This window comes from Somniosus microcephalus, chromosome 3 (assembly GCF_052327205.1).
Source record: "Somniosus microcephalus isolate GS21.2 chromosome 3, FLI_Smic_1.0, whole genome shotgun sequence".
Taxonomy (NCBI): domain Eukaryota; kingdom Metazoa; phylum Chordata; class Chondrichthyes; order Squaliformes; family Somniosidae; genus Somniosus; species Somniosus microcephalus.
The window spans coordinates 70,673,560-70,696,931 of record NC_140989.1 but is presented as its reverse complement, the minus strand read 5'-3'; the positions used below and the strand labels follow the sequence as shown (position 1 = coordinate 70,696,931).

Here is a 23,372-nt window from a genome sequence, read left to right as displayed (position 1 = left end):
AAGGTCGAGCAGAGCAGGCGGACGAGGAGGAGGAGGAGGAGGACGAGCAGGTGGACGAGGAGGAGGAGGAGGAGCATGCAGATGAGGAGGAGGAGGAGGAGGAGGAGGAAGATGGGAGGGCTCCTGAAAGTGGAAGGGCCATCCGTCAGAGGCTCATCAGGACTCGGTTCGAGGCACCTCTGGCGGAATGATGGGTGTCATTCGTCCTGCGCACTTCGGATCTTTCAAAGCCTCTGAAGGCCAGCATGACTGTAAATAGTAACATGTAACATTGTAAATTAAAACTTTTCTTTATTGTCAAACAAGTCCTTCCTTCCAGCATAACAGCGTCATGTCAACAGAAACCATAACTAACAAAATAACAGTTAACTCTTCGGCAAAGCCGCAAAACTAAACAAACCATTTCCAACAATCACAACAGGTGAGGGAGTCCTTGAATTTGGCCAAAGAAACATCTCAGCATCTCCCGCTAGTGCTGGCCCCTTGATGGAGAACTGTTGAGTCTGTGTTTTCTAAATGTAGTTATGCTGAATAACTGGACACAGACAACAGAATACTTAAACAGGTCTTTAGTAATTGAGGGTCAGGGCTGAACTGAAATACAAACTGCTCCACAGGGTTTATATACCGGTGTGGTCACCACCGGTACTACAATATACAGGAGCCATCAGAAAGTAGTTCATCACCTTAAGGTAGTCTCTTAAGGTGGTACAGGTTACATACACTACAATTCCTCCCCTTTTAGCTTAACAGTGTACACCCCAATTTAAACATAACATGGATAACATATATACAACTTTCATACAAAACTGTTCAAAGATTCAGTCTCTGAGGAGGCCTCCTGATCCAGGCCGGATAACGCCTTTCAGGGGTCTCTGGTTCTCGTTGCTGGGGTGACTCATCCATTTGATCTCTTATGGATTGAACAGCATCATGTACGTTCGAGTCTGAGGTAGATGCTACAGGCTCAATAACCTCTTCAACTGGTGTCTCTGCCGTAGACATGGGGTCGACCCTTGTTCTCGATTCCACAAGTTGGTCAGCATGACGTCGTATTACGTTCTCACCAACGTCTACCGTGTACATCAAGGGTCCTTGTCGGGCACGAATTGTTCCGGATTGCCATTTATCATTCCTATAGTCCCTGGCCAACACTGGTTGTCCTATTTCGAAACTCCGAGTGCCCTTGTTATTTATGTGCTGGAATTGTTTGTTTTCGACTTCCCTACGCACATTGGGTTTTAACAAATCCAATCGGGACCGCAACCTCATGTTATAGAACATTATGGCAGGGCTTTGATTTGTCACTGCATGCGTGGCGTTTCGATGTGCCATCAGGAAATTGTCCACCTTGTGTTGTAGTGGAATATGGTCTTCGCTTTTATCGCCTTTTTGAACGTTTGTACAAATCTCTCGGCCAACCCATTTGTAGCCGGATGATATGGGGCAGATGTATAGTGTTTCACCCCATTCTTCTTCATGAATTTCTGGAATTCTTCTGACACGAACTGTGGTCCGTTGTCTGAACATATTTGTTCCGGCAGCCCATTCCTTGCAAATATGGTTCTTAGAATTGCGATCGTCTTTTCAGAGGTAGTGGTCGACATCGTAATCACTTCTGGCCATTTAGAATGTGCGTCTACCGCTATCAAAAACATGGAATCCATGAATGGACCTGCAAAGTCGATATGCACACGTTGCCATGGGGTTGAAGGCCATTCCCACGGATGCAGCGGTGCAATTGGAGGTGCATTTTGAACTTTTTGGCACCCTGAGCAGCTTTTAGTCAGATCCTCTATTTGTTTGTCGATACCTGGCCACCACACATAAGCCCTAGCAAGGCCTTTCATCTTGACTCCCCCCAGATGACCTTCATGCAGTTCCTTCAGAACTCTCTCCCTTAATTTAGGAGGAATAATCACCCTTGTTCCATACATCAATGTTCCTTGACAGACGGACAGCTGCTCTCGTCTGGCTGAGACTGCCGGTAACAGTGGTTCGCCATGTGTTGGCCATCCCTTCACTGTCAAATCGTAGACCCGAGACAGTGTCGGGTCGTTTCTGGTCTCTCAATACTCACATTGGTGACTGGTAAGCATTCGATGATGGTCGAGTGAAATATCTCGACAGGGTCAACTGCCGGTGCCTCTTCCGCTGTAGGTAGTGGCAGGCGCGACAGCCCATCAGCATTACCATGTTGCTTTGTACCTTTGAATTCGATATCATATTGATGTGCCCCTAGGAAAAGGGACCATCTCTGAAGCCTCTGCGCCGTCATAACCGGAACACCCTTCTTAGGGTTAAAGATGGAAACCAACGGCTGGTGATCTGTCAGCAGCGTAAACCTTTGGCCTTGCAGGTAATGGTTAAATTTCTTAACTCCCCACACGAGGCTGAGAGCCTCCCTATCTATCTGAGCATAGTTGCGCTCAGCGGAGGTCAATGATCTGGATGCGAACGCGACTGGCCTTTCCAAGCCATTTGGCAACTTATGTGAGAGCACTGCCCCGATACCATATGGAGAAGCATCACAAGCTAAACGAATAGGCAGCGTTGGGTTAAAGTGAGCCAACACTTCCTTAGAGGTGATCAGTGCCTTGCTTTTTTGAAAAGCCCGCTTACAGTCCTCGCTCCACTTCCATGGTACTCCCATTTGCAAAAGAGTGTTCAGCGGGTGTAACACCGTGGATAAATTTGGAAGAAACTTGTGGTAATAGTTAATCAACCCAAGGAACGACCTCAACTGGGATACATTTTCCGGAGCGGGAGCTTTCACAACAGCTTCGATCTTGTCAGGTGACTTATGAAGCCCCTCCTGGTCAATGACGTGACCGCAGTACGAGATTCGCTTCTGAAAGAACTCACATTTCTGGCGATTAACTCTGAGTCCATAGTCTTTCAATCTGGTGAGCACCTGCTCCAAATTCGTGAGATGTTCCTTATCATCATCTCCTGTAATCAGAATGTCATCCAGGTAGCATTGTGTGCCTGGAATTCCCTGTAATACCTGCTCCATGGCCCTTTGCCAAATCGCTGGAGCCGATGCCACTCCAAAAACCAGTCTATTATACCGATATAAGTCCTTATGTGTGTTGATCGTGAGATACTGGCGTGACGCTTCATCAACTTCCATCTGTAAGTACGCCTGCGCCAGGTCTATCTTGGTGAAGTGTTTCCCGCCAGACAGCGAAGCGAAGATATCCTCAATCTGCGGAAGCGGATATTGCACCGCGTGACGAACCGGATTAACAGTGATCTTGAAATCGCCACAGATGCGAACCTTCCCAGGTTCCCCCGGCTTGTTGCTCAATGAACGCTTCATGACGGGAACAATGGGCGTGGCCCATTCGCTCCAGTCCACCTTTGACAGTACTCCTGAACGTTCTAGCCCTTCCAGCTCTGCTTCCACAGCAGGTCGTATCGCATAAGGTACCGGTCTGGCTTTGAAAAATTTTGGGTTTGCATGTTCTTCAACCTTGATGTTTGCCGTAATTCCTTTCAGTGTTCCCAGTCCCTGTTGGAACACCTCCTTAGCATTGTCCAATATTTTGGACAGTCGTTTAGGTTTGACATCGTCCTCTTTACAGGAATCTACAGTTAGTGCTTGTAAGGAATGCCAGTCCATATTTATTCTCCGGATCCATTCCCGTCCCAGTAGTGGTGGACCTCCCTCAGGTAACACATACAAGTCCATTCCCTGACTTTCTTTACCATTGTAGACCACCTTTACCTTTATCTTTCCGATGGGGTATACTCTTTGCCCCGTGTATGTTTTCAATACAATCTCCGTATCCCTCAGGGGAATGTGTGAGAATAACCTTTTGTACTCTTGCTTATTCATGACCGTCAATGCCGATCCAGTGTCCAATTCCATCTTCACTTGGACTCCTGCTATCCGAAGCATGACCCAGATAGTTTGGTGGTCTGCTGTGTTACCCACATTATGTATTTTTAGACAACCCAGTTCCTTACTGCTGGAGTCTGAATCCGTCTTTTGTTCATCCGAACTGTTCTCTGTCACCTTGTGTACTTTCTTGTACTTCTCCTGCGGCGACTTTTTGTTGCTGGTCTTCTTTCCTGACCGGCATACTTTCGCTATGTGACCAAGTCTGCCACATTTCCTGCATTCTTTATCTTTGAACCAGCACTGGTTCTGATCATGCGTTGTCCTTCCGCAACGATAACACTTTGCTGCACCCAATGCCATTTCATTGGTGCTGAATTCCGATGGCCTTTGCTGCATTTCCGCAGTGCCTCGTGCTGCTGCCTCGTGCGATGCTGCAATGCTGAAAGCTTTGTCCAGCGTAAGATCCTTTTCCTCTAGCAGTCGCTTCTGGGTTCCTTCCTTTAGTAGCCCACACACAAACTTATCTATCAGAGCGTCTGCTAGTCCTGTACCGAACTGACAGTACTTTGATAACTTGCGCAGTTCGATTAAGAATTCAGCGTTGCTTTCCTCTTTAAGCTGAATTCTTTTGTAAAATTTAAATCGTTCCGCTATCAGCAGCGGCGTGGGGTTTAAATGCTCTTGCAGGATAGTAACAATCTCAGCGAAACTCTTTCCTACTGGTTTATCTGGTGTTACAAGGTGCCTTAATAACCCGTACGTCTTCGCACCCATCGAGTTTAATATGGTCAGTGCTTTCTTATCCGCCGGTACCTCATTCGCTGTACAGTAAACTTCAACGCGTTCCACATAAGTGGCCCAATCTTCTACATCGCTATCAAAAGCAGTGATGTTACCCGTTTTTGGCATCTTGTTGAGTTTCCTTTATTTTATTTATTTTTCCAAAATGGCGGCTTCCCGCGCTTGGCGGCTTTTCCCGTGCTTATCTTCTTCCCCCGCCGACTAAAATGGCGATTACCGCGCTGTTGCCGTTCTCGCCTCCCAGCGGTCCTTATTTCCCCCGACGCTGCTGCTCTTGTTCCCCGCCGCTCCCGCGGTCCTCGTGGACATTAACGCTTTTCTGGCTGCTGCGCGTCTCTGCCCGATTGCAGTCCAGCCCTTTTCACCGGCTGCGGTCGTGTTCTCCGCCCTTTTCTTCGGTTTCCCTCCCCTTCTCCCACTGACAACTCGGCCGACTTTCTCTCCGTGTCGCTAGATCGGGCTTACCCGCCGCTGTCGTAGAAGGGATGATCACTGCCTGTTGCTGATGGTGGACTTCGTGGCCAGCAAATCCAAACCGGGTTCGCGATGCCTCCCGTGCGATGCGGTGCTCAGCAGGATGATGAGGGCAGATGCCCCTTTTCGATGCCCGTTCTGAGGACGAAGCTTCCTTGGATGCAAAACTGCCGCTAGGTATGATCAGACTCGTCGCCACTGTTGAGTCTATATTTTCTAAATGTAGTTATGCTGAATAACTGGACACAGACAACAGAATACTTAAACAGGTCTTTAGTAATTGAGGGTCAGGGCTGAACTGAAATGCAAACTGCTCCACAGGGTTTATATACCGGTGTGGTCACCACCAGTACTACAATATACAGGAGCCATCAGAAAGTAGTTCATCACCTTAAGGTAGTCTCTTAAGGTGGTACAGGTTACATACACTACAAGAACGACTTCTCTTTCGCGGTCGGCCCCTTCCCTCCCTGCTGCTCCTACGTAATTGAACCCCAGTGGCGGGGTCAAGGCTGGGGGACGCCTGCTGACTGCGTGGAAGCGCAGAAGCCCCTGAGGGACGGCCTGGCCGACCTCTGGTCTTGGAGGGTGCGGACACAGGCTGCTTGATCTGAGCATGGCTGGAAGCAGTGTGCCCTGCAGGTGGTGGCAGCTGCACTGCAGACGTACCAGCGGTGGCATGAGCAATGGTCACCTGCCGAGAGAGGACACCTGCACCATGGTCGGACGACACACTGGCTCTCTGAGGGGACCGGTTCAGCTCATCCGCCACAATCGACTGCTCCACTGATTCCTGGCCTTGTATGGTACTGGAAGGGCCTGGGGTGATCCTAGCTGATGCAGATAGGGTGGCTGCAGTGAGAGTTCGCGTTGCCTAAATCTGGGTGTGGACGAGGCCAGCAAGTGACTGCGTGGCAGCAGTGAGGACCTGTGTGGCAGGTGCCAGTGCTTCGGAGAAGCCCTGGACAGTTCTTTCCATTGCTTCGGACAAGGCCGGAGCAGTCCGTTCCACTGCCTCGGACAAGCCCTGGACAGACCTTTCCAGGGATTGTCCGAAGCTCTGAACAGTCCTTTCCATAGCAGCCTTGAAGCCCTGGACAGTCCTCTCCATTGCTGCCCCAAAGCCCTGGACAGTCCTCTCCATTGCTGCTCCAAAGTCCAACACACTCTTTGCCAGTGTTTCTATCAACTGAGGCATCCTACCCACTGCAGCCATCAGCTCAGTGTGCCTGAGCCGGGCCTGAGTGCTCATTTCAGCCAGGCTATGCACCTCCTCTGCACTTTGCCCTCCGGGGAGCCGGTGGCCGAACTTGCCTACCCCCCTCGCGTTGCTGCAGGCCGCTTGTTCCGGCAACTGGCTCATCATCAGAGCCCCCCCTCCCCTCCAGGGAACTACTATCCCCAGTCTGCAGATGTGTAGGCTCCCCTGAGGTTGGAACGGATGCTCCGGCTTCCTCCTGATCCTCGCCTCCGGAGGCACTGGCACTGGCAGCTTCAGGGCGCAGATCCCGAGTTGGTGATGCAGCATCTGAAAGCAGGGAGGTGGAAGAGTGGCTTTAGCAAAAGGACAGGTTGGCGGCAAGGCATGCCAGATTGCGGCAAGGCTCTGACATGGCTGCACACTGAGAAAGCATGCTGGCGGGGGGACCAAGTGGAAGGAGACAGCTGAAAAAGGTGAGAGCCTTACCCTCACTGTCGACAATGGGGTCGGCAGCTACAGTGGTAACAGGACCACTCAGACATCCTCCAAGAATCTGGTGCACTCTCTCCTCGAGATCCGTGAGAGTGACCACTTGTGGAGGTCCTCCACCGGTTCGAAGCTGGTCCTTGCGAATCGTCGTCAGCTTGGACTGCAGGGGAAAGAAGGGGAAGTTCTGTTACATGATGCCCTGAGTGATCATCTCATGCCCCCCATGGTGCAAGAGCCCTTACATGATGCCTTGAGAGATCATCTCATGCCCCCCATGGTGCAAAAGCCCTTACATGATGCCTTGAGAGATCATCTCATGCCTCCCATGGTGCAAGAGCCCTTACATGATGCCTTGAGTCAAATATCCATGTGTGTGCCCAGAAAGGGCCATGGGTGCTTACTGCCAGATGGCCATTGGGGCATCATGGCAACAGGGTGCGCGAAGTCAGGTGCAGATGGAGGGAATCAGAAGTTTGCATGAACAACACTCACCCTAACGACCCGAGTGAGGTCGTTGAATTTCTTCCTGCACTGAACAGGGCTCCTGGTCGCCATGCTGCTGGAGTTGACCCTCTGAGAAACATCCCTCCAAGCTCGGCGGTACTCCTTTTGATTCGACCTCCTGCCATTGTCAGGATACAGAACATCTCGACGGCGCTCCACTGCGGACACCAACTGGTCTAGAGCCTCAGTGCTGAAGCACTCTGCTCTCTGTCTCACCTTCTCCATCCTCACCAAGCTTGTTGCGCCAGAGAAGGGCGAGCGCCGATTCTGAGGCCTACAGGGTGTTGAGTGTAGCAGCTCAGGCTGACTGACCCACCCCTTTAAGAGCCGGCCAGCGCCTGGAAGTCTCGTGGTTTCCGATAATTGAGATCACCTGCGCTGCGCCCGTCCGCGCCGATATTGGGTAGCGCCGGAAGTTTTGCGCCTTAGGAGGCCCGTGCAACATCTGAATTCGCGCCTCAATCCCCTTTGGGGGCGATGCAACCCAATATCGCGCCAAGCGGCGATAAGTTTCGTCTGGCTATAAACTTTGCGCAGCGCCAGTTCTAACGCCTCAAGCGGGGCTATACCCAATTTCTAGGCCTAAGTATTTAATCACTGTTATTGATAGCATAGCCATTTTTGGCTATTCAAATTATAAAGGGCATCTCTGGACACTACAGTGAACAGGTGTCCCTTCCGTTGCAAGGTGCAAATTATGTAAAGTATTTCATACAATATGGGCTCGATTTTGCCAGGCCCGAGGAGGCAGGATTGGAGGCGTGTGAGGTGTTAAAATCGCAAAAACTGGCGGGCGGACCCGATCCCGCCTCCGAGCAATTTTCCCACATGCGAGTTTTCTGACCTCGTCTCCATCCCGCCTCCAAGAGGCGGGATAGGCCCTTAAGGCCCTTAACAACCGGTTAAGTGCCTCTGTAATCCCATTTTGAGAGGCCTTTCTGATTTTAATAGCTTACCCACGTGCTGCACGCCTCCTCTGAAACACACCAGTGAAACCTGGTGGCAGCACAAGTGGATTGCTTACTAACAGCTGCAGCTCCACCATTAAAAAGGAGTTTTCAGCAATCTTCATTTGAAGGTGGCAGAACTTTGTTGTCTCAGGTCTGGGGGAACTTTTAACAGGCCTACTCATTGTTGTGGAAGTTTGGAGCCTGACACCCATCTCCAGTGTGACCTCCTGGGAAACTCCTCTCCCCACCTTGAATGAGCGCTTCCTCAACTGAGGTATATACCAGAAGAATGGGAACCATTTATTTCCTTTCCTCCTGGACATCAGATTTGGACGAAGACCAGCCGTGGCAGCAGCAGAACCCTGAACAGCAGCACCGACTGCAGGAGCAACAGCAGGAGCTCCAAGCTGCTGCTCACCCACCTGAAGCTGCACAGGCCAGAAGGCGCCAGCGCGCGACCACATTGCTGCCCGGGTTGCAAGGGACGCACTCATCTTGGCCAGATTTGCTTAGCCTGCACAATCAAACACTTTTGCCTCGCACATTCTTATCAGACCATCGACAATGGCCAAGAACCTGCGGATTCCTATCACTCTGACCACCATACTGACAATTGCAAGTTGCCCTAAGCCCTCAATGTGGAAGTCCCATTTGCGAAATGACACATGCCACAACTGCAACAGTTTGCCATCAGAATTTTTTATGACAAGCAAGTGATGGCATTTTAAAAATAAACACAACATTACACCCAAGTGACTACCCTTGTGACTACTTGTGCATTATCTTCCTCTTACGCGTGCTCCTACGTGGTGCTTCCCCTGTGGCTTCAGCAGATGTGGAGGCCCCTTGCTCACTTTCTTGCTGCTCCTGTCTCGACACCTTTGGCGGGCGCCCTCTGGGGTTGCGAACCTGTGAGGGCATGTCAACAGTCTGCTACTCCTGCAGCTGTGCAATGGCTGAGATGCCGATCTCAGTTGGGTGGGGACTCTGGTGGGGCTCTGACCGAGGGCTCTGCAGTGGCATGGTCGTGTGAGTGCTTGGAGAGGAGCCCCCACTTCCTTGTTGTATGCCACCAACATCCCTCTCATGGGTCAGCCCCACTTCAGAGCTAGCACGTGGCTTGACAGCACCTTGCTGCACTTCAGGGGGGCCATGAGGACCCGTTTTTGTACTGGAAGTCCTACTCCCGAGGACTTGCATGTTCAATGGCTGACCATCGCTCCTCAAGAGATGTCAGTCTATTGTGAACAATGACCATGTTTTCACGACCCTGGCGACTGAGCTCCTCCATGGCCGTAGCCATTCTCTGCTCTATGGTAGCCATCCTTTCCACGGAGATTGCCATCATTTCCGTGGTGATGCGTTCATACGCCAACGCCTCCACAAAGGCTCTGCTCATGTTAGCGATGGACTTCTCCATTCGCTCCACACTCGCAGCGACCCTGGAGACAAAACCTGCCAGAGACTCCTGCACATGTTCCTGGAGTTCCAGCACCGCTGTCCTTCTGGATGGACCCGGAGGCACAGGGTCGACATGCAGCGGAGCCGAGCTGGGATTGACCTGCGCCCTCCAACTAGGACTCTCCACTGCTGTCCCTGTCTCCACCATCTGCTGATGCTCACTTGTGAGCTGTGATACACCAGGTGACAACTCTACTCTATGTCCCGAAGGTCCCACCGAGGTGTGAGTGTCTGCGCTGGTGCAGGGTGCGCTTAATTCTGCTGACGGAGCACCCTCAGAGGTTGCAGCTTCCTCTGAGGAGTCTGGAAGCTCAGGCTCTTCCTCCTGGACAGTGGGGACAGGGGCTCTCGATGGTCCTGTGGGGGAGTAAAGGAAAGAGTCAGAGATGTGAGGCCAAGGTTACATGCACATTGAATATTGCAGATGATCAAAAGTCAATCTGTTAGAGCATCAGAATCATTATCAGTGACTCATGCAATGTCAATGAGATGGAAAACTATTCTGTCACCAGCTTGCTGTGATGCACCCGTCTGTCCGTCCCTCACTTGCGCCTCATCCTCCAGTCCTACGATCTCCAGGACCACCTCCTCCCAGGGGGTGAGCAGGGCTACTGAGGGTGGCCCTCCTCCTGTCCTCGCTCTTTCCCTCTTATTGTGAGCTCTCTTTTCCTGCAATGAGGGAGACAAGTGGAGTTTGAGTGAGAATGAAGGAGTGAGTGTAGAGAATCCATATCATTGATGGTTAGAAAGAGACAAAGATGGAGTGAGGTGGCAAGACCAAGGGCCCTCCCTGTGTGTTGTAAGTTGTTTTCATAACATCACAGTGATAGTGAGTGTGAGGGCTGCATAGTCGAATAGTTAGGTGAATGTGACCATAGAGAGAGAGGGAATGGGTAAGGGTGCATGGATGTCAGTGTCAAGTGGGATGTGGAGGAAGAGATTGTCAAAGCTGAGTGCTGGTGAGGAGAGGCAATGGGGATCAGATTGAGGGTTATGGGAAAATCATACTCACTTTTCCAGTGCGTAGAAGGTCATGAAACCTCTTCCTGCACTGCAGTCAGGTTCTGTGGCACATAGACAAAGAGTTGGCCTCCTGGGCCACTTGCATCCACACAGCTTTCGTCTGCTGGGGAGGCTTCTTCCTCCCTGAGGAAGGGAAGAGCACCTCCTTATTTCCTCTTGCTCCCTCCACCAGAGCTTGCAGGGCGGCGTCATTGAACCTTGGTGCAGACTTTGGCCTACTGCTGGACATGTTGGCTGGAGGAATCTATCACACCAAAAGGCATAAGGTTTGCAGTCTGCAGAAGAAGCAAGGCTGCTTGCAAGCCTTAAATCCGCCAGCACTGATGATGTCATCGGAGGCGACTTTCAGGATGGAAAGACTAAGTGGGCCAGGGGTTCCCACACACTGGAAATCAATTGCCCTATTAGGTGAAAATCGCATATTTTTCCCACATCAAATTGGAGTCGGGTGGCTAACACAAAAAGCAGCTGACATGCCCCCAGCCCACCCCAATGGCAAAATTGAGCCCTGTGTGTACATTATTTGCTTTACATTTGAATACACCTGCCCCTACTTGGAAATGATATTCTACTCACGCGTCGCCTTTGGCAGGAAATCCAGCAAGTGGCTGGGGCAAGCAGAGAAAAGACGGTTTGGGTCCGAAGGAATGTTCCATTACATTCTGTTTTATACTGGCTCCCTGGCGTAACTCCAGCAGAAAATCTAGGCCATCATTTTGAAGCTGTAGTTTGTTTCTGAAATAGTCACTCCTGTTGCATATTTCCTGTTGCAATATTTCCCTTAATGCAACACTGGCTATATCAATTCGTATGTTGGCCCTTATGTATCACATATAAGAGAATTCCATTGTACAATCATAATGGCTCGGAATTTGCGGTCTGGGATGATGGCAAACTGGCAGTGTTTGCCGTCATTCTGCCTTTGAAACTGACTGCAACTTTAGGATTTGGCGCATGCGTAGGCACATGCAGAATATCTGAAACAGGAACTCAAACCGCCTCGAACCTGCACACTTCCTGTTTTAATGAAGGCGGAACGAGGGGTGGAGACAAATCTGCTTGCGGGCGGCAGGTTGGTCATTTAAATGTTATAATGAGACGGGCTGCCTTCATTTTAACAGTCATTCTACTTTTAACTCATGTTGGCTAATGCCTTTACAGCACTGTTTGTGCGTCAGGAGGAGCAGGAGTGCATCCTCCAGGCCCAACACGCTACCCAGTAAACCAAATCCATAGAGTGGGATCTGATTTATTAAAAAATGGCCCATCTAATAGAACATAATTCTAGGAATTCTTAAAGCTTCTCTGATTTCTCAGGATCTCAGTACATTGAAAGATGACATTCACAGAGTGATATAGTTCTTTGTGATATCAATATTACTAGTTTATAACTTGCAGCAGATCACAGGGTAATTGCTGACACACTGTTCATGTTCTTCTTCTTCTTAGGCAGTCCCTTGGAACCGAGGATGACTTGCTTCCACACTAAAAATGAGTTCGGAGGTGACTGATGAGTCCAATGCGGGACCTACAGTCTCTGTCACAGGTGGAACAGACGGTGGTTGAAGGGGCGGGCGGGTGGGGTGCTTGGGTTGATGTGCGCTCCTTCCGCTGTTTGCGCTTGGAAGGAAGGCACGGTCACTGATTGGTGTTTGCCAAGAGAGTTCCTCCAAGTCCTTCAATAATTTTTGCTGTTTTTACTTTGTAATAATCTTCATTTATAGGGCTTCTCCTTGGAGCTTGTGAACATCCATATCAGAGAGCAAGTGTGAGGCTGGTGTGTTGCTTCAGCCGGACCTTCCATTCAGCATGACCTCTTAACACAGATTTCTCTTTGCCATTCTCGTAGCCAGTAATCATAACTGAGTAGCCATAGAATTAGCTTCCCGTTTAACCCTTTCGTTCGAGTGTTGACCACATTTAAGTATTGCTCACTCCTTCCTTAGGAGTAGTACTGGTGTTGATTAGTATTGTTTTGTTTTATTATTCAAGACTATAGAACTAATTTATGAAATGCTATAGATTCCAAACAAGCTTGCATTTGCTTTATGAGAAGAATATGTAGAAGTGAAATCAATGCAAATTGCTTCACAGCTTGTGCATTAACCTTCTGCAGTATATCCAGAATTGAAGCTATAACCCCTCATTGTATAAGGTTTCAAAATAATAATTTTCATAATTGTACAATTGTTACCAGGGAACTTGCTTCATTGTGGCCTACTACTATTACTGCGACATCTTATCTGGGAAGATAGGGTTACAATTGGCCCTTTTGTGTATATTATACTTGCTACTAATGGTGCAATGATTATTGAAATAGTCAAATAGTTACTGAATGCCAAAACCCTTCACAATAATAAATACAGTGGCCTTGGAATTTCCCATGGATTCTCCTGATCTCCCACCTCAACTATGATGGGAGACTGGTGGAACTCTTTGGGGAATGGTATAAATGGCTGAAGTTACAGCAGGAGACCAGGAGAACCCCCTAGCAGTTTCAGTATCTACCACTTTATGATAAATGTAAGACATAGGCCCAGAAATTCTGTGGGGGTCCTGCTGGTCTTTGGTGGGAGATCGAGAGAACCCACATGGAATTTCAGGGCTATGCTGTACATCAGCAGTAAACTGCAAAAAATAGTATCTAATATCTCGATGATACCATCATATGACGTTACATAATTTTGTCGCGGGCATTACAGTACAGTGACAGTCCATAATGTGCGGCGTTCAGGCTGACACCAACTCGCTTCAGCTCTACTGACCGTGAAACTTGTCAGCGAAGTTTTCCATCACGATAGTTTCAATTTTTTTTTACACTGCTTTACTTTGCATATATTATATAGCTTGAAAATTACATCGTGATGTACTGCACGCTGATAGATGACATTCATAACCCACCCAAGCATTGCTCTCACAGTACACATTACCTGAAGTTGATAGGCTGCAGCCTAAGTATCTTCTTTGTCCTTCAGCTCAGGTTCTCCTCAGGTTTGTTTCTTTGCCTGCATAGCTGACGAGAAGATTTAAAATCATTTGTGCCAATCTCAAAGACGTCTTCCTGTGTTTTAGGTACTCGCTCTATATAACCCTTGCCCATGAGGGCTTCACCAGTTCTGTTCTTTCTGCCTCACTACAGTTGGTCCAAACATGCTACTTAGAGAATGATTCAATTCTTATTTCCTCAACACCATGCAAAGAAACAGCTTCCTAATATGGTAATCTCCTTTTCATAGTTTTCTTGTTTTAGTGGGTTTTTTTGTCTGTCTACAAGTAATGCATCGCCTTCTTACTAGTTTAGCTAAGAAACTGAAAAGGTTCCATTCATGTTGATGATGCTGTTGCAAGCTTCAGCTCTCATGATGAATGTCCTGTCTGGTTAGATGTTCACCGTCTTGATGATAAATATTACGTCTGTACTCGCTTCAAAAACAAAGACTTGGGACAGTCAACTGCTGCTTCACTCGTTGACTTACGAGTTTCAGCGAGAGGACCAATTTTCTGGCGCTGAGCTTTGAACATCAGCTCTTGGACTGGAATTGTCTATGAAATGTGCCAAAAGATTTGACAGAGTTATCAAAAAAGGATGAGAGAAAGGGTAACCATCCCCTAGGTGACACCTGTATTGTTTACAGGACTATGGAGAGCTCTTGCTCTCTAATTGTTGTTTTCGACTAATCCTTGGGCAATTTCAATTTATCTTGGCACCTGATCGTCTAGGATGGCTCCTTAGAAATTTGACACATAAATTGATTTCTACACAACCAACATCAGAATCAAACTTTGGTGTTAACATCCTGATAAAGATGTTGTGGTGTTGCAGTTGCATACCATTGTCTGGTGATTTTATATCCTTTCTTCCTGATGACACAGATTTTTCAAGATCAAATATCTGAAAAGTTTCAATCTGTGACCTCAGGTGTACACTCTATGATCTAAAGGTCAGAATTGATATCTTCAGACATTGGAGTCCAGATTGTCATCTGCGGATTTTGAGACAGTAATCAAGTGGCTAAAAGTAGAAAAAATTGTCATAAATCCTTCCCTGCCAAAACTTTGCTCATTTGGTTCTCTGATGCAGTTTTAGGTGGATGGGATCAGTGACAGTGGAAGAACTCACCTCAAACAGTTGGGTCCTTCATTTAAATATTTACTGGGGAGGTGTATCATTCCTGCACAGCATTTTCTGCCATTCTAGCATGCAGGACATCCTGTGGAATGGATGTCCAGGGTTGCTAGGTAACAATAAGTATATGGAGGTCAAGGAAAGATCGCAGTAATGCTATTTCAACCTTTCTATAATCATATTTTCCCTCTGCTGGCACTTGGTTCTCGTGAGCCTTCGTATCAATTGCTGTTCATTAATGGTACCAATGGGAACTCCCTATATGATGCGTTTGAAAGAAAAAGAGGACCTGTGGAGGGATGCCAGGTAAGTCAGGCTGCAAGACAGATGCTCTATGTCACCTGCCACTGTGGACAGAGATGGACTTACCTCGCTTTGCCAGAGAATTAGTGCAGGTGGAGGCTCCTCTTGGCAAAAGGGAGTTGGGACAGCAGATTTGATGGCACCACTAAGTTATGTAAATGCCTGACTAGCTGTAATGTTGAATGTCAGTGAGCAGAGTAACAAGATGACATAAATTTCAGATGACCACCAAAAGAATGAAGGGAGAGATTAGGAGAATTGTTTTTATGCAGTGATTTGTTAGAACATGGGACACCCTACCAGAAACATTGGTAGAAGAAGAATTCATGATAGTTTTAAAAGGGAGGTGGATAAATATTTGAAAAAGAAAAATGTAAAAGGGTATGGGGAATGGGCAGGGGAATGGAACTAAGTGGATAGCTCTTTCAGAGAGCCAGCACAGGTGTGATAGGCCACATGGCCTCCTTATGTACTGTAAAATTTTACATTTCTGTGGAAGGACCCTAATCACAATATTTCAGTGGCAGTGCATGTGAGGTAGGCTTGCTGGGGTGACCTGCACCTATCAAAATGCCACCAACCATTTCTGCGGGTGCTGTCACACCCAACTAGCAAATTGTTGTGGGGAACTGCCTCACACAGCAGAGACGCAGATGTGGAGCGGTGCCATCTGCTGCAATGAAAAATGCAGCACTGGAAACTTGGCTACACCACCTTATAGGCATGCTGTATTGCCACCCTATGGGATGGTATTTTGGAGTGGGCAACACTTTTCCCAAAGCCATCACGCAGCACCTCCACCACCACTTTAGCAGCCATCAAACAGGAAGTCGGGTGCTGAGCTGCTGCATCACTTGCCTGCAGACTCGTGAGTGCCTTGGGTTTCTTTTCCCTTAATTTTCACTGTTTCTTCTTAGTCGTCTGCAGTTTCAGCCTTGGCAAAGGCTGATAATGGGTTGAGATGCCGTTGAGGTTATCTAAAATCTTTTAGAATTCTTGACACCTGGCCCCGATTTTAACTCTGGCCAGTTTTTGGGTGGACGGGTGGTGAGGTAAGTTGGAAACGGACCTGCTGCTGCAGATAATCAAGCCCGGGCTATTTCAACTCCCACGCCTCATTAACATGCTGCTGGGAAGCAGTGGAAAATCACATGGCCAGGAGGCCACCCACCGACATAGGGTAGATAGCAGGATCGGGTCGTGGGTGCATCTCGCGGAGATCTCGCATTAAGGAAGAGGGGGAATCTGGGGCAGGGGAGGTTGAAGTTTTCCTTTCGGGGACCCGGAGGAGCACTCCTGCTTCTCCTGGCTGCACAAAAGAATCAAATACATGTATCTTTTCCTGCCTGTTCTGGGGCTGATCCTCTTCTGTCCCGGGCTGGCATGGCGGGACGGTCACAGCGCACAGGCCTTAGTTAAAATTACAGTCAGGTCCTGATGATGTCATCAGGATCCAACATGCATATGTAAAGAAGGACCCCAGTGGCTTCAGGCAGGTGTCCTTGCCGCCTGCTCAGGAGAGCAGGTTAAAATTGCAGACAGCAGGATTCTGATGGCACCAAAGCCGATCTGTAACTCGGGGTATTTTAACTGACTACCCAGTTCCGTGGGTAGGTAGGGGTTAAATCGTGAGCCTCCCCGCATTGTGACACTCCCTTTTAATTGTCCTCATCCCTTTAAATATCATTTACATGCATCTTGTGTGCTCCTGCCTGAAGTTATGCCAATAAACTGACCACAGAAAATTAGGTGTAAAAAACACACTTTTATTTGAGTCTGTGTGATACCCACCAATAGCCATTATGCATAAAGTACACCAAAAGCATAAAATCTAGGCTTAAGTTATCCTTCACGTCAACCTGGCTGCTGAATCTATGCACCCCATTCCAGAATCATTACCTAAAATGGTGTACGGCCTGCTTTTACCAGCTTAATAATTTAAAAAAATAGAAAAATGAAATTTGATAACTCATTTATAAATTAAAAATACTCTTCAAAAAGATAAGTTTATTTTTAGCCTCGTAAAAATAATTAATTTTTTTTTCAAAAAATTAAATTTTTGTTTAAAATATTTAATTAAATGCCATTTCAATTAATTTTAAATATGTAACTTAAAAAAAAAAAATTTAATGTTTTAGTGTGTTTTTAAATGTGATCCCCATTCATACTTTTGACAGTTCTGTGCGTACGGACCTGTCAAAAGTATGAAGGGGGAATACCTTCTTCCATTGGTTTGCCTGGCCCACGTGATTAATTAAAAAGAAGCTAACTTGTTGCAGCAATTGCCCTTTACCTGTTCCTTCATCATCGCTGGGTCAAAATCCTGGAACTCCCTATCTACCAGCACTGTGGGAGTACCTTTGCCACACGGACTGCAGCGGTTCAAGAAGGTGGCTACCATCACCTTCTCAAGAGCAATTAGGGATGGGCAATAAATGCCGGCCTTGCCAGCGACGCCCACATCCCATGAATGAATTTTTTAAATATTCTCCAAAGGATTTGTTTCTGTTTCCTTAACCCAATCCTGATTCACCCATTTCTATACAGTATGATTGCAGGGAGAATTACCCAATCATCTCCATTCTGGCCAGGAATAGTGGTGCCCCATGGAGCCCCATGTCTATGTATTAACTTGTTTGGCCTAGAGACAAGAGAGGTTAGAGGGATAGAGTTCTATAGGTTGGAAATGCCAATTACCCTGACCTATATGGTAGTCTAATAGCACCTCTTATGTCAGAAAATGCAAGTCCTCTGGAGACCTTTTGAGACTAAAGACAAGTCTCAGTTTTTCTGTGAAGAACATTCCCACAAGATGTTAATTTTCCCTATAAAGCTGACTAACCTTTGTCTTCAATGTAGGCCCAGGTCCTGGCCAATTACCTGAAGCATTGACTGGCACATGATTTTGAATCTGCTGGTTAGCTGTAAAGATGCAGTTTAAGCCCTGAATGTCTGTGGAGAAAATGCTGTATGGAAAAACACCAAGTACATTCTCTCTTCTGCTGATTGCTTCACTCTCTACCACTGCTCCTCCAGAAGTGTGACTTTGTGACACTCATGTTACATCCAAAAATATATTTTTTTAAAGGAATAATTTTTAAATGCACATGTATTTAAGGGAAAATCTATAAACCAAAATTAAATTTAAAGACATTACACTGCAGAAAAATAAACAGTTCCACATTTAAAGTCAGTGACTAACAAATACAATGGCTTGTTTTTTAGGAGGATATTGTCAGAAATGTTATATCAATATTTCATATGTGTCTTTGACTTAGTCAATGTTTTCTGTTTTATCCTATTTACTGAATTAGTCAATTGGATTCTGAACAGTAATGTCTGCGGTCTTGTAGTTAACGTTGTGTATTTATAATAGACAAAGAGATGCTGCTTTGTTTAAGATATTTTATTTTCTCTTTCTAGCCATTCAAAACTGTTTTTACATCCATTTATCTTTTTGAGAAGTTTCAAAAAACATATTCCAAAGCTGGAGAAGCGTTTTAAGGAAGATGGGAACTCCGCTACACTCCCCCCCATGATGTGATGAGAAAACCAACTGTTTCTTCCATTTGTGTTTGATATATGAATACCATTGGAGTAATGAGAAAAATTGTCATCTCTCAGTTATTAAGAGCATATTATGTATCTTACCAAAAATGTACTAATCTATTAAAAATACACTGACAATGCATCTGTGATTCAAGTATTAATATTTTGTTATGAGTGTGTTATTTTTTGTTATGAGTGGGTTATTAAAAAAAGTTGATTTTTTTTCTTCAATTTTTCTTAGTACAGGCAAGACTGTTGCACCTCTCACTGTCTAATGAAAGTTATTTTTGAATATTGCAGAATCTTTTAGTCATAATGTTACTTTTTTAATTTAATCTATTATGTTCAAAAGCACTACACATTTCAAATGTTATTATCCAAACAAAATTGAAAACAACTGTGTGCATGGTAATATGTTAACAGTATCTAAAATGCAGTCTATTCAAACCTAAATATTTTTGCAGATGGGAGAATTAAAACACAATTTGTTGTACTTTATAAAATGAATAATTTGACGAATATTATTGTAATTGATCCACAATTGACTGGATTTGGATAAGAATATCAGCATACACCAAATCTAAATGTCACCAAGCAATCAATATATGCAGTTTCTCTAATCCCTGCAAAGGTATAAATGATCTCCATTGCAGCAACTTAAGTAACTTTAAAAATAATGGCATGGTAGCTTCATTTTTGCAGAGGAAAGTATCTTTAGCTCTTATGCTTGAGTGATGTTTTAAGAAGACAACAGCTTTGGTTGAGCACTTCAACGAAAATTGTTAAAGATGGTGACAAAAAATAAAATGGCCTCTGATTACTGCAGTACTGCTGCCATATCTTTGACCATCTTTATGGAACCCCTTAAGTGCTGGAAGATCTTTACAGATTTCACCAATTTGTTTCTGTCACATTATTCGTTCAAAGAAAGGATTTTCCATACACTGTAATGTTGAGTATTTTTAGTCTTTAGCTCACTGTATTTTCTGAATCAAAACAAAAATTGTGGTCTTAAATAAATATTGAAAATGCAGGAAACACACAGCAAGGCTATCTGCACTGGAAAGAGAGAATAGAAAGGTTAACATTTTGGGTAGAGGCCATCATCAAAAATTGTAACAATATTGTATAAGTTGTCCTGGTTCATAAATCCCACCACGGCTCCTCAAAGGGTTAATATAAACTGATATGTGTGACAAAATGAGTAAATTATGCGTTAGATTGACTTTTGACTGCTAGGCCAACTGTAAACATATGCTCGCTATTGCCAAAATTATATTGAGTCATTCTCCAGCCCCTTTCCCCCCTCACCCCCCCTCCCCAACCCCCCGGATCAAAGTTCTGAAAGATTATAGAATTTATTAACAGAAAGCTGGATTTTTGTTTATATAAAAGACAAATACATTGCTTTTATCATTGATTAACTCAACACTTATTATTGGAGAGTTACTTCAAAAACAGTTCATTTTCGGAGCAAGTGTTCCTTGGAGAAATGATTGTGAAATGGTCCCGCTGTACTTTTGTAGATTCTGTTTAAATTAAAGGCTGGACCACTGTAGAGAATAAATGTGCTTTAATTTCAGTGAGTGAAAAGGCGAACCCAAGCTGAACCCCTATTGAGATTTAATTTCAGAAAATAATTCTGAGTGCTTTATTCTGTATGGGGGCTGAGCAGCAGCCATACACAATAGCTGGACAGACTGTTGATGAATAAAAACGCCACAGTAATTTTGGATGTGAGTGCTATCTCTTTGATTACTCAAGCTCCAAGGTAGTCCATCACACCACAATAATTCACCCGGCATTGACTCTCACCTCACTACTGCAATTTTCCCATCAGTCCGATTAGAAACAGCACTGCCCCTTATCAGATTAATCTCTTACAATTCTAAATCTGACCTCTGAATAAAAAAGCCTTCTGATGCAGAGTATCATTGCAGGCAAGCAAGCTTCAACAGCTTACAGCACTCAGCACGGATCATTCTAAAATGGGTCGTCTAATACACTTCTGCCATCCCATCATAACATTGTCTGAGAGCACCATTCTCCTCCGTGGGTCTGTTTTGCTGTGCTGCCTTTGTACTCGTTTTTTCAAGCAGAAACTAGGTGGTTAGGGTCAATAGTGAAGAGACCTAGCTCTGGGTACAGAGACGGTGCATATTTAGAACCAGTGTTGCGGGGTGGGGGGTGGGAGGGAATAAACACAAAATAACCCAGGGGATATGTTCTTCAAAAAAGAATAAGGAAATCTGGTTTTCAAAAGTTTCAAGCCATATCTTCTGTGTTTTTCAAAAAGGGACTAAATGCTGTCCTTTCATCGATTTTAATGACTCCCAATAAAAATGATGAGTGTGCAGGATTTCTTGTGGGTGATTTTCTGCAACACATTTTTAGTATTAGGAATGATAGAGAATTGGCCAGTTCACAATACATCTATAGTAATGTTCCTTTAATGTTTTTCAAGCAGCTAACAATCCACTCAAACAATATAAACGTCAAAAAAGTTTGTTAATTCAGCTGTGCTCATGTGCTTTTAAGAAATGGTTCAGCAGACAATTTATAAAGATTTTTTCATTGATTGAGAATACCTTTCTGGTCCAGGAAGGTGGCCCATAACTTGGTTTGCAGGCAAGGTGCACAGGCATATATCACAGATTATGTGAAGGTGGGCTAAAGGGAAGTCCAGTAGAGGTTTCACAGCTTGAAAAAGAGCAGGTCAAAACATTTTATTGCAAAATTGCAACAGAAAATAAGATTTGGAAATTAAAGTTAAATGAAAGTCGTTACAGATATAGGTAAAAAAAAACAATTTATGTAGACAAAGAAATATTCAAAAAGAATTAGCAACAGAAATAGCTCAAATAAAATAGTATGCTAATGAAAATTACATTACCTATACCTTATAGCAAAGAGAATATACTGCAGGAAGAAACTTCCATGGGTCTTAATCTACGTTAATTTTATATTTAAAAGTAAAACTGACACGCAATAGGGATTCTCTACCCCAGAGGGCTGCAGAGGCTTAGTCGTTGAGTATATTCAAAATAAAGATTGATAGATTTTTGAATATTAAGGGAATCAAGGGATATGGGGATAGTGCAGGAAAGTGGAGATGAGGTAGAAGATCAACCATGATCTTATTGAATGGCGGAGCAGGCTCGAAGGGCCAAATGGCCTACTCCTGCTCCTATTATGTTCTAGAAGGGGAGAAGTGGATTGGGTAAACTGACAGGAAAAACCGGATAATATCCAGGCACGGGCTAACAAGTGGCAATACTGCAGAAACCCTAGAGGAGTATTTAAGCCTTATATGTGCCAGACAATGGCCATTTCCAACAAAAAAATGCTCAACCACTTCCCTTGGCAGTTAATGGCACTACCATCTGAGTCATCCACCAGCAACATCTTTGGGGTCACTATCAGCCAGATGTTTAATTGGACCAGCTATATCAACACCATGGTTATAACAGCAGAGATGGATACTCTGTGCTGGGTAGCTTACCTCCAGACTCTCCAATACCTCTCAATCATCTACAAAGCACAAGTCAGGAGTGTGACAAAATACCCACCACTCGCCTGAATGGGTGCAGCCACAACAACAGTCAAGAAGCTTGACACCATCCAGGAAAAAAACAGTCTGCTTAATCATTGCTCCTGCTATTGAACTCAATATCCACTCTCTACACCACCCATGCACTGTACTTGATGTATGTATTATCTACAGGATCCACTGCAGAAACTCACCAAGTTTACTTTGATGACCTTCCCAGCTACATGACCACTGAAAAGGACAAGAGCAGCAAGATCATGGGAACATCATCATCTTCAAATTTTGCACCTGGGCATACACCATTCAGTCTGTTTCTTCATTGTCTCTGGGTCAAAATCCTTGAATTCCCTTCCATCACCATCATGGGAGCACCATCAGTACAAAGACTGCAGCGGTTCAACAAGAAGGTCTGTATTCCCTTGAGGCCAGAAGATTAAGGAGTGATCTAACTGAGGTGTTTAAGATGATTAATGGAGTTCAAAGGGTAGATAGAAACTATTTCCTCTGGCGGGGGAGTCCAGAACAAGGGGGCATAACCTGAAAATTAGAGCTGGGCCATTCAGGGGTGATGTCAGGAAGCACTTCTTCACACAAAGGGTAGTGGAAATCTGGAACTATCTCCCTAAAAAGCTGTTGAGGCCAGGCCAATTGAAAATTTCAAAACTGAGATTGATAGATTTTTGTTAGGCAAGGGTAGTAAGTGTTACGGAACCAAGGCGGGTAGATGGGTTTGAGATATAGATCAGCTGTGATCTAATTGAATGGTGGAACAGGCTTGAGGGGCTGAATGTTCTAATGTTCCTATGTTCCTAAGGCCCTCCACCGCCTTCTCAGGGCACTCGGGTTAAGCAGCGCCTTGATTTCAAAATTCTCATCCTTGTTTTCAAATCCCTCCATGGCCTCACCCCTCCCTATCTCTGTAATCTCCTCCAGCCCCACAACCCCCCGAGATATCTGCGCTCCTCTAATTCTGCCCTCTTGAGCATCCCTGATTATAATCGCTCAATCATTGGTGGCCGTGCCTTCTGTTGCCTAGGCCCTAAGCTCTGGAATTCCCAGCCTAAACCTGTTCGACTCGCTACCTCACTTTCCTC

General features: G+C 45.6%; 1 protein-coding gene across 1 annotated transcript in view; it reads left to right on the top strand.

The window, feature by feature from the left end:
• spata17 (spermatogenesis associated 17) overlaps positions 1-18,868 on the top strand; it is a 548,756-nt gene extending 529,888 nt beyond the window's left edge. Inside the window, exon 10 of the mRNA XM_085981083.1 lies at positions 18,603-18,868. Within this exon, the coding sequence (XP_085837209.1) occupies positions 18,603-18,683 (81 nt within the window). The 3' untranslated portion in view covers positions 18,684-18,868. The remainder of the gene's footprint in view (positions 1-18,602) is intronic.
• Positions 18,869-23,372: the final 4,504 nt, after the last annotated feature.